Source organism: Sinocyclocheilus anshuiensis, unplaced genomic scaffold (genome assembly GCF_001515605.1).
Source record: "Sinocyclocheilus anshuiensis isolate Anshui unplaced genomic scaffold, SAMN03320099.WGS_v1.1 scaffold615, whole genome shotgun sequence".
NCBI lineage: Eukaryota > Metazoa > Chordata > Actinopteri > Cypriniformes > Cyprinidae > Sinocyclocheilus > Sinocyclocheilus anshuiensis.
In genome coordinates this window covers 1706730-1717082 of record NW_015552647.1, presented here as the reverse complement: position 1 = coordinate 1717082, position 10353 = coordinate 1706730, and the positions used below count along the sequence as shown (strand labels likewise).

Below are 10353 nucleotides of genomic sequence, written 5' to 3'. Positions count from 1 at the left end.
CGGAATGCTGAATCCCTGACAATTTTCAAGCGACAGCTGAAAACTCATCTCTTTCGAAGCTACTAGACTTCATCATCATCATTATAAAAAAAAGAAATAAATAAAAAAAAGAAATAAATCTCTCTCTTTATTTATTCCTTCTCTTTCTAGCTTGTACTTATTTGAACAATGTCTAGAAACTTGGTATTACAAGCACTTCCTGTATCTGTTTGCCTCTTTAAGAAGAATCGCTTTATGTATCCCCAAATTGTAAGTCGCTTTGGATAAAAGCGTCTGCAAAATGACTGAATGTAAATGTAATGTAAATGTAAATGTATACATTTCTTTAAAAAAAATAAAATCTTACTGACCACGAAACAAAACATTACATGATACAAATGAACTTTATGCATGCAGGTCACACTGTTGCCTGTCCCGCCCGGTGTCTGATATGGGCCACATTTAAAAGGTCATGTCCACAACCTCACAAAAAAACATCAGATTTGAGCAGAAAATAAGAATTCTGGTCTGTACTATGCAATATAATAAGAGTACCTTTGTCTATGATACTAATGAAGACAATGGATGAGCTACAAATCCTCACCACACACGAAAACCAAACATGTATTCCACCTGGTATAGAGTCAGGTACAGCACACACGCACACAGATACACGCATACACATCCACACGCACGCAAACCAATTAAGATACATATTACCAATTCATATTCACAAGCACAGAGGCGTATGGAATATGTGGTGTGAAATGTGATAACATACGATACACAGCTCAATGACTACACTATTTCTTGCTAGCAGAAAGACAAACACTCGGGATATATGCACGCTCTACATCCGCACACGAACAGCTTTGAAGAAAAAGATCACACAATGTGATTGCATAGTTTTTCAATATAGAGAGTCGTGGAGGCGAGTCATTTGGTGTTCTATTAGCATTTGTATGCGCCGTGCCAGCGGTAGGTGCTTCTTAGAACATAACACCTCACGGAAAGCAAAAATTGTTTTGTGAAAATGCTGTTTACAGAATCCCCACTGGGCCTCGCCTTTACAAGCCATGAATAACTTGGTCACCAAATGATGGGTTTCTGGGTCCCGCTGTCTGCCTTTTCACCTGTGAGTGGTCTATATAAACCAGACATACAAAATAAAAGCACAGGAACAAAGATTGTGTCTGAGCCGATTGCTGTATCGGAACGATCTAAATCCAAATTAATCAGAAAAGAAGATGCACTTAAATTATTTTACAAAAGCAAATGTCTACTGACAGCCCGTCAAAGACAGAAAACTGTAGGAAAGGACTTATGATAGCCCCACAGTTAATTAACAGAGTATACTATATTTTAAATTCACGTGTGTGAATGACATTTGAGAGACGCAGAGGTTAAGTTTTCAGTGAAAAACAACTTTAATTTCAAGCTTCTCAAAGTTTCAGAAGAATGAATCTTTTATAGCACACTTTTAGCATCAAATTTAGCACTTAATGGCACCAGTTCCTTTCTATTTTTATAGTATAAAAAGAGACATTGCCCACCAAAAAAAAAAATAATAATAAATTCCAGCAATGCCATAGAATAACCATTTTTGGTGTGATGAACATTTTAAACTACATTAAAAACTACCTTTTTCCGCTAAAGAACCTTTTGTGGAAAAGAAAGTTTTAATGGATGTTAAAGGTTCTTCATGGAACCACAGATGCCAATAAAGAACCTTTATTTTTTAATAGTGAGCTTTGGTGGGGAAAGTCATACATGTCTGGAATGAATAAAAATGTTAGTTCTAAGTATTTTTTTTTTTTCTTTCAGAACTGAAATATCAAATGGCTCAGATGTTTTTTGGAATTAGGAATTGCATCCTTTTTGTTTGCAAAAATCTTGCTTCCTATTATCAGCTGATGGCAAAGAGCACTTCACTGTCTGGAAGAAATTTGTAATCAAAGACGAAAAAGTTGGGCAAATTAAACAGCTCAGCTGGTAAGGGAAAATGTCAAGTGGTTTGTTTTTAAGTTTGTTTGGCGCAAGTATTGAACTTCCACAAGCATGCTTCATATAAACCACTGACAGCAAGAAACAAACATCTCAGGCTTTTAAGTTCAACTCACCTGCTCAAATGTAAAACCAAATCACGATTTAGCTACATTCACCTTCGCCTTCTCCAGTTTCCTTTCATTGCATCATTTTCTGTTTTGATTTACCTCAGTGGAATGCTACAATGTCACTTTGTGTCTTTTCAGATGGTGTCTCAGATGGATAAATCAAATGGCATAGAATAGGGGAATTAAGGTTAAACATCTCAGGCTTTTAAGTTCAACTCACCTGCTCAAATGTAAAACCAAATCACGATTTAGCTACATTCACCTTCGCCTTCTCCAATTTCCTTTCATTGCATCATTTTCTGTTTTGATTTACCTCAGTGGAATGCTACAATGTCACTTTGTGTCTTTTCAGATGGTGTCTCGGATAAATCAAATGGCACAGAATAGGGGAATTAAGGTTGTGCGGGGTGATAGTTAAAATGTGTCAAACTCTGCTGGTTTTGCTACTGTTATATATGTGTGTGTGTGTGTGTGTGTATTTATATACAGTATATACCGTTTTCTGTGAGCATACTGTATCTGTGGGAAGTGATGAATAAAATGTAAGAGTGGCGAAAAGAAAAGTAATTTGGGAATACAGAGTGGGATGCAATTCATTTTATGTTAGTTTTACTACTTTGAGTATTTTAAATGAAGTGTTGCATCATGTGAACATGTTTTTGCCAAACTTCTCATTTATGAATCAGATTTTTTCCCCCAATGAGATAAAGTGGTTAATTCACTTGATTATCAAACAAAGGCTTTACCACGTGGTTGTTTAATACGCAGCTTCTTTTTCATTGGATTTCCAGAAAAAATAAATAGACATACCAATACCCTGATATAAAATGACCATTATATGGAGAAATTGACCGTTCACCCAAAAATGAAAATTCTGTCATTATTTACCTGTATTACTTTTTTTTTCCTCTGCAGAAAAAATAAGATATATTTTAAATAATGTTCTGCACAACATTGGACCCAATTGACTCGTATGAAAACAAAAAAGTAATACAAGTTTGGAATGGCATGAGGGTGAGTTAATAAAATATAATATGTTTTGCCCAACATTGGACCACATTGATTTGTTTGTACAAAAAAGAAAGTCATACAGGTTTGGAAAGACATGAGGTTGAGTAAATAATGACCAAAATTTCATTTTTGGGCCATATCTTCTGGCAGAAAGGGAAATCATGTTGCTTGAAGTGTTCCTTGAATCATGACAGCGTGTTGAAGAAACGCAAATCTAAAATAATGAGCCTGGCCCTGAGTCAATGAGAACAAGAGAAACAGACAGGGAATTAGAATGCAGCGTGTGTTTGGTTGAAGTGTGTGTGTGATGCTAAGGTAATCACATGCTAACTGGGTGGGTGATCAGGGTGGAGTGACGTGTGTGTGTGTGTGTGTGTGTGTGTGTGTGTGTGTAGCAGACAGCTCGCCCCTGTCACTACGCACTGCTGTTAGAGAACAAAGGAAGATGCCTAGCAGGGGATGGAGATCATTGCGGTCCCCTCTCAGCATTCTGAGCAGTCGCCCTGCCAAGTCTCGTCTTTTCAGGGGCAAACCTTCCTCGTCTCTGCTGTTCGGTAGGTTGCACGACCTTTCCTGTCAGTTCGGCATTAAAAGGGAATACAACACTACAACAACCAGTGCCACCCACCACTAACTGAAAATACAAGGCAAGAACAAAGATCCCTCAGTGCAAGAAAGTCAAGTACCACCAAACACAGTGTCTTTTCTGATCCAAGCATGTGTTGGGAGATAATGTAACTGAACAGATGAAAGGAATAGTTCACCCATAACTGAAGATTCTGTCACTATTTACTCAACCTCATGTCATTCACATTCATTGTAATTGCATGGAAAAGAGCGGCCAGTGTGGAAGAAAAGAAGTCTTACATGAGGTGAGTGAATTTCCCTTTGAAAGGGAACTTCAGTCTTCAAATACACATTTTGACAACATTAAAAGTGAAGTTCAGATAACTTTCATGGAATTTATTCTGCTCCTTTCAGCAGCTGAAAAGTTGCAACTGCATTTTCCATGCTGTCATGTGTTAGTATACACTACAGATTTAAAAGACACACCTACTCACTTAGAATAATATGTGAATCAGATCATAACTATTTTCAATTTGAGCTTCTTCAAAATCGCCACTCCTTGAGGACATTCTCTCAACCAACTTAATGAGGATCCTCAGATGCTTGGGCACTTGCTGGCTTCTTTTCCTCAAAAAAAAAAGAGAAACAAAGAAAGAAAAAAGAAAGAATAAAATAAAACTAAATTAAATTAAATTAAATTAAATTAAAACACATTTACAAAAAGTCTCCCACATCTGTATCACAAAAACTAAAGGTAAAGAAAATGCTCAATTAAATCAAATGCTCAATGCTCAAAAACAATGAAAATGTGGCATCTGTGGATCTTTCTCTTTCATTCCTTAAATGTAAACTACAGTAGATAATTAGCAGGACATCATCTCACTAGTTGACTAAATACTTAAAAGAAGGTAAAAAGTGCTAATTTCACACAGACAGTGTTAAGTATGAGAAATGGGACCACTTCTCTGAATCAGATTATTGATGTAAAAGCGCCCTCAGTTAAAAAAGAAAGTATTAATAGAGATAATAGCCAACTTAATTGTTCCTTTAATGAAATATGAAATAAATTCAAGATACGAGTTTGAATACATGCGTATCGCCATTTCCTCTCTTTGTACATTAATTAACAACAAAGACTTTATAGATAGATGAGGGGGGTGAGTTTTAGTTCCCTACAGCCCTAATTTTCTCTTTTAAGACACTGTGAGTGGGAAGGATCATTGGCTTCAATGGCGTTGCACGGTATGAACTTTATAGGTTTGTAACTAGTTTGTGTTGACTAAAAAGTAATTGGGGAACAATTTCCCTAGTATTTCCCTCAAATCATCCACCTCACAAAACACAAGGGTTAACCTCATTAAAGTAAGCAATGAAAACATTTGTCAGTGATATGAGAGAGATGAAAATACACTTCATTGTGATGAATTAAAATCTTACAAGATACTGTTGACGATGATGGTTATATTATATATATGGATGTATTAAATATATACAAAATATAAACATTACAACTTACATTGCACAGAAAACAAAGCAAATGCACAGATTAACTTGAACCAAATTACACACCAATTAATTTAAATTAAATACACGTTTGAGTCATTTTAAATGGCATTTTCATTAAAATGCAAAAACTGACAAATAAAAGCATTGTAAAGCACATGAAACGTCTCAGGTTACTTATGTAACCATGGTTCCCTGAGTAGGGAACGAGACACTGCGTCCTCTAGGGGTCGCTATGGGGGAACGCCTCGTCGTGACCCGTGTCTGAAGCACACATTGAAAAAACACCAACTCGTTGGCCAGCGACAGCCATGACGTCACTACCGGTGCGACTATAGTACAAATAGGCGCCGGGAGCACACATCATTCACTTCTTCGTCTGAAGCTTGTATGTGGATTTTAGAAATACCGTTCTAAGGGTTCTCGTGGCACTCTGAAAGAGCAGCCCATAGATGGAAATGGCGCATCCCAAAACGCTATGTTTGAGAAGACATCAAGTAAATCTACGGCTAATATGCTGGAGTGGAGCAAACATCCAGCTCTCAATCGAGAAGGAGCTCGACCTACAGCATGTTCCAATGGTGGAACATCTAGCAGTTATTCAGCTGAGGGAGAAACACACCCAGTTCTCAAACGAGAAGGGGGCTCGACCTGCAGCATGTTCCAAAGCTGGAACAGCTAGCAATAATTTACTTAGCTTTGGGAGCAACACACCTAGTCCTCATTCGAGAAGGGGGCTCGACCTACGTTGGTGTTTTTTCAATGTATGCTTCAGACACGGGTCACGACGAGGCGTTCCCCCATAGCGACCCCTAGAGGACGCAGTTCGAAGTTCCCATGAAAGGGAACCCTATCAATCAATCAAATCGATTAATCAAATCAGCCTTAATGTAACACTGATAAGACAAGAGCTCAATATCACACTTCTTTAGCTCTGTTTTTCTCAAAGTAACACTCAGTAATTGGCTTTCTGTAACAAGTCGTTTTCAATTGCGCAGCACAGAGCACCTCTGGGTCAGTAGCGTCCCCCAGAATTTAATTTCATACTGCTACAAATTATATCAGTCTGACAAAGAATAAAGATTTGGATTTCTCCCTCTTCTTGATTATATCTCACATTCTTAGCTATCAGTACATTCAAATTAATATTTTTCATCTTAGTATCCTATCTTGCAAGCCGATCATCTAGTTTATATTCAAAACTATCAAGCAAACAGCCGACAGCCCTTCCTCTCGGATCTGTCCACTGGATCCTGTTATTTACTTTAACAATTGCTCTCCTGTTAACTGAACTACACAGTCCTTTTCTTTGCAACTTGGACTTTTCTTTCTCCTTTTTAATGACTAGGCCTATTATTCGCTAATATAAATTGCATCCGAGTTGGTTGCAATCTCCGTGACGTCTTTTCAGACAGTCCCCTGGCCTATATACATAGGAATACGGAACCAGACTTCACAAAGAGGAGCTGCCATGCACGCATCAAAAGTTCTTAATATGATACTTTTACCTGCAAGGCACCCCAGGAATGACTGCAGAACCAGCAGTTTCCATAGCAACTTCATCTTCACTTTGGTACTGTCAAAGTCAACTCGCATCCAATCACGAAGGTATGGAGGCCTCTCTGTTGTTTCTCGTTCTTCACTCTGCAAGGAACACAAAAAATAAGGTGCTTAGTTTGATTCAAAGATCCTCCACACTGGTAAAGTTCTAGTAATAGTTGACCGAGTTAAAATGCAGAGTGCTGCCATAATGTCTCAGTATTTCAATTCTGATTCAGTTCTTTTTGGCAACTGAAATAAACATGTTGAATATGCTTTTCATTATAAAATTATGCTCACAACCTACACTGTAAAAATTATTACAAGAAGGTACTATTTCAGTTTTTCTACTTCGGAATGTCAGGCTTAATTCAGTGCATTACTTGCGGTTTCTTTGTAATTGTGAAATTTACTAGCAACGTCTGAGTGAAAACTGTTACAGCAGGTTTTTTCAGTGTATTTAACTTCTGTAATGTGCCATACTGCAAACTGAAGCTGGATAAGCACCAAAAAATAAAAATAAAAAATTATACACATCAGGAGTTTGGGAATTGGATTGTGAAAAGTGCTCTCTACATATATGACAATATATGATACATATATGACATTGTTGTATAAAGTTGTTAGTTTTGTTTTCTTTGCGCACAAAAAGTATTCTAGTAGCATCGTAAAATTATGGTTGAACCACTGATGTCACATGAACCATTTTAACGATGTCCTTACTACCTTTCTGCGCCTGGGAACATTTCAGCTGCATTGCTCTCTATGAAGGGTCAGAAAGCTCTTGGATTTGATCAAAAATATCTGAATTTGCGTTCCAAAGACAATGGTCTTGCAGGCTTGGAGCTACATGAGGGTGAGTAATTAATGACAGAATTTTCATTTTTTGGCTAATCTAGCCCTTTAATCTCACATAAATCTATACAAATTCATCTCTTCTAGCTTTTACAAAACTCCCAGTTTATTACGTTTATTATAACGAGAATGTGATCTTATCTGGCAAAAATGCCATTAAGTTATGTGTCATTATGGGTTGTGTATGAGTTGTGGAGCTTTTTCTATATCAGCCCCAGGCTAAATAACACTTTCTTTCACACTCTGTACAGCTGAATACATTTGTTGAATCTTCTCATGGCAAACTTTCGATATCTACTGTGTGCTTGGTGTGGTTGAGGGATGTTTGTAGTGAGAATGAGGAGAGGAAGCATTGTTTTTTTTGTTCTGTTTTTACTTGGGAGTCCCATAGGGATCACCAGGAAAGGAGTAATTCTCTCTGTATTTCAAGCCTTTGACAGTGCAAAGCACAAAAGCTGCTGGAAAGGGAGTGGAAATCAATAGCATAACTTGTGTCTTCTTTAAAATAGTCCTAATTTAGCGAAACAAATGATGGGTTTAATGAACAGACAGCTTCATTGTGTTTATGTTGTATTCTAGGCAATCAGAGCACAAAATATTTTATATTTTTATCTAAAGATTCATTATTTCTTCAAGTAAATATAACAAAAACAAGCAGAGATGACAATATTTCCCACCAAAATCAAAAAGAAAAATATTTTTCTTCTTTTTTTTTTCAAAAAGAAAATGATGCATACTAGTGAAAGCATTCTTGCACTGTAACAGTATGTGAAAATAAACTGATAAAAAACTACAAACAAACACACACACGCACTGAGTAGGTAAGGTACAATTCTGTGAAAATCATTTACTAAAAAAATAATGAGATTCAACCAATCAGAATAAGATTTGTTTCACATTACACTAATGATAATTTGGTGAGAATGTGCTCATTTATCAAAATGCCACACTGCATAAACTCTTAAGAGACTAAGCTTTGTTTCCTTTATATTCTTTTTTTTTTTTCCGTTAGATTTTGTGGTGAAATATTCCACAGACTTTACTAGATAAGAAAGCTTAGGTACAAACCTTGGAGTGAGCAAAAACAAACTAAGAAATAGGTAAACTTCGCTACACTGGCAGCAATATAAACTTGAAAAATCAGAGCATAAAACACAGATCAATCTAATCTTTGAAGTGCATATGGGTTCCACTGTGCTCCTCAATACCACTCTCAGATTCCTGTTCAGACCGGCTGTCTGGGAGGGTGAATTGAGGGGCGTTCGGTTCTGAACTACCGGCTGAGAAAGACAGATGTAAATGGGACACGGTGTGATTTATGCGGCATTCTACAGAGTGAGCAGAGCAATCGTGAGAGGGAGCATGTCAAGAGTTGCCTTGAGAAAAAGCCAAGTTCTGCTTTACAAGGAGGAAGAGCAGGAATGAAAACGGCTTGAAAGCATGACTGCCGCAGTGGACAAGTCTCGCAGTTTGCAGTTTATTAATTCAGCAGTGCCCAAATGAAAAAGATGCTAACACCTTTCCGCTCGAATATCCAGAAGAATAATTTCCAAAGAGCTTTCCAGATCGAAAATCACAAGGGTTGCTGAGATTAAATCCACTTTATTTCCTGAAAAGTAACGTCAACAACTTAAGCTAAGGATTTGTCGACGCAGATCATGTCTAATATCTTATCTGTATTTCAATCAGTCCAATCTCCAGGTCACCCTCCACCCCTCCTCCTCAACCCCAGCTCCACCTTAATCTGCTCTCATATACTAGCTCTCTTTTCTCTGTACCTGGATTAGAGGGATATTTTCTTTCATCTGAAACCAGAGTGGCCAAGTACAGCCTACACTTCAGACTCAAAATCTGCTGGATCTACATTGATGTGATGTGCGGATATGGTTTTTTTCTATATCAAGATCTGTCAATAGCAGATCCTCTATCACTACTGTGCCCTTTGGAAATGCCCTTTACCCCTAGTAGAAGACAAAGGATCTTTCTAACGGACAAAGGAGTAAAAGTTACATTCCTGATATTTGTATTGCCATTTTAAAAGGAACATCATCATTTACTCACCCACATGTTGTTCCAAACCTGTATGGCTCTCTTTCTTGGCATATCCAAGCTGGGGTTTTTTTTAGGGTTTTTTTTTATTTGGCGCACAATGAAAGTAAAGAGGGACAAGAGATCTCAAGCTTCAAAAATAGCAGAAATATCATGATACCATAAAACTATAATAAAAAAAATAAACCATTAAATGTACATTATATTCCACATTTTCTAAAGCCAATAATACTGAAGCACTAATTCAATTTGAAATCTTATTTTCAGTGAATAATGGATAAAAGTTGGTCAATCTCTCTCATAAGATAGGCTAAAAATAATAATAATAATACAAAAAATGCCAATACAAGTCAAAAGTTTGGAATAGTGAAGTTTTTTCTAAATGTTTTTAAAAGAAGTTTTTAATGCTTGCCAAGGCTGTGTTTCTTTAATTGATTAAAAACACAGTAAAACAGTAATATTGTGAAATATTGTTACATTTAGACAAACTGTTTTCTGTTTTAATATATTGAAAAATATAATTTATTCCGGCAAAGCGTCCCAGGTTACGTATGTAACCATGGTTCCCCGAGGGAACGAGACGCTGCGTCGGAAAACGCTAGGGGAACGCCTTCAGCGATACCAAGCTCTGAATCATATGTGTAATCAGTCGAACGATGGGCGAGACGTCAGTGGCGGGTGACGTCATGACCAGGAAGCTTTAAAAGCACGTGAGGTGCAGCCGGCGCTAGCTTCT

General features: G+C 37.2%; 1 protein-coding gene across 2 annotated transcripts in view; it reads right to left on the bottom strand.

The window, feature by feature from the left end:
* The window catches only part of cntn4 (contactin 4), a 145173-nt gene that overhangs the window by 114708 nt on the left and 20112 nt on the right, over positions 1 to 10353 (bottom strand). For both annotated transcript variants that reach the window (XM_016458592.1, XM_016458590.1), the window contains exon 2: positions 6683 to 6818. In XM_016458592.1, coding sequence (XP_016314078.1) covers positions 6683 to 6770 — 88 coding nt within the window. In that variant the 5' untranslated portion in view covers positions 6771 to 6818. The remainder of the gene's footprint in view (positions 1 to 6682; positions 6819 to 10353) is intronic.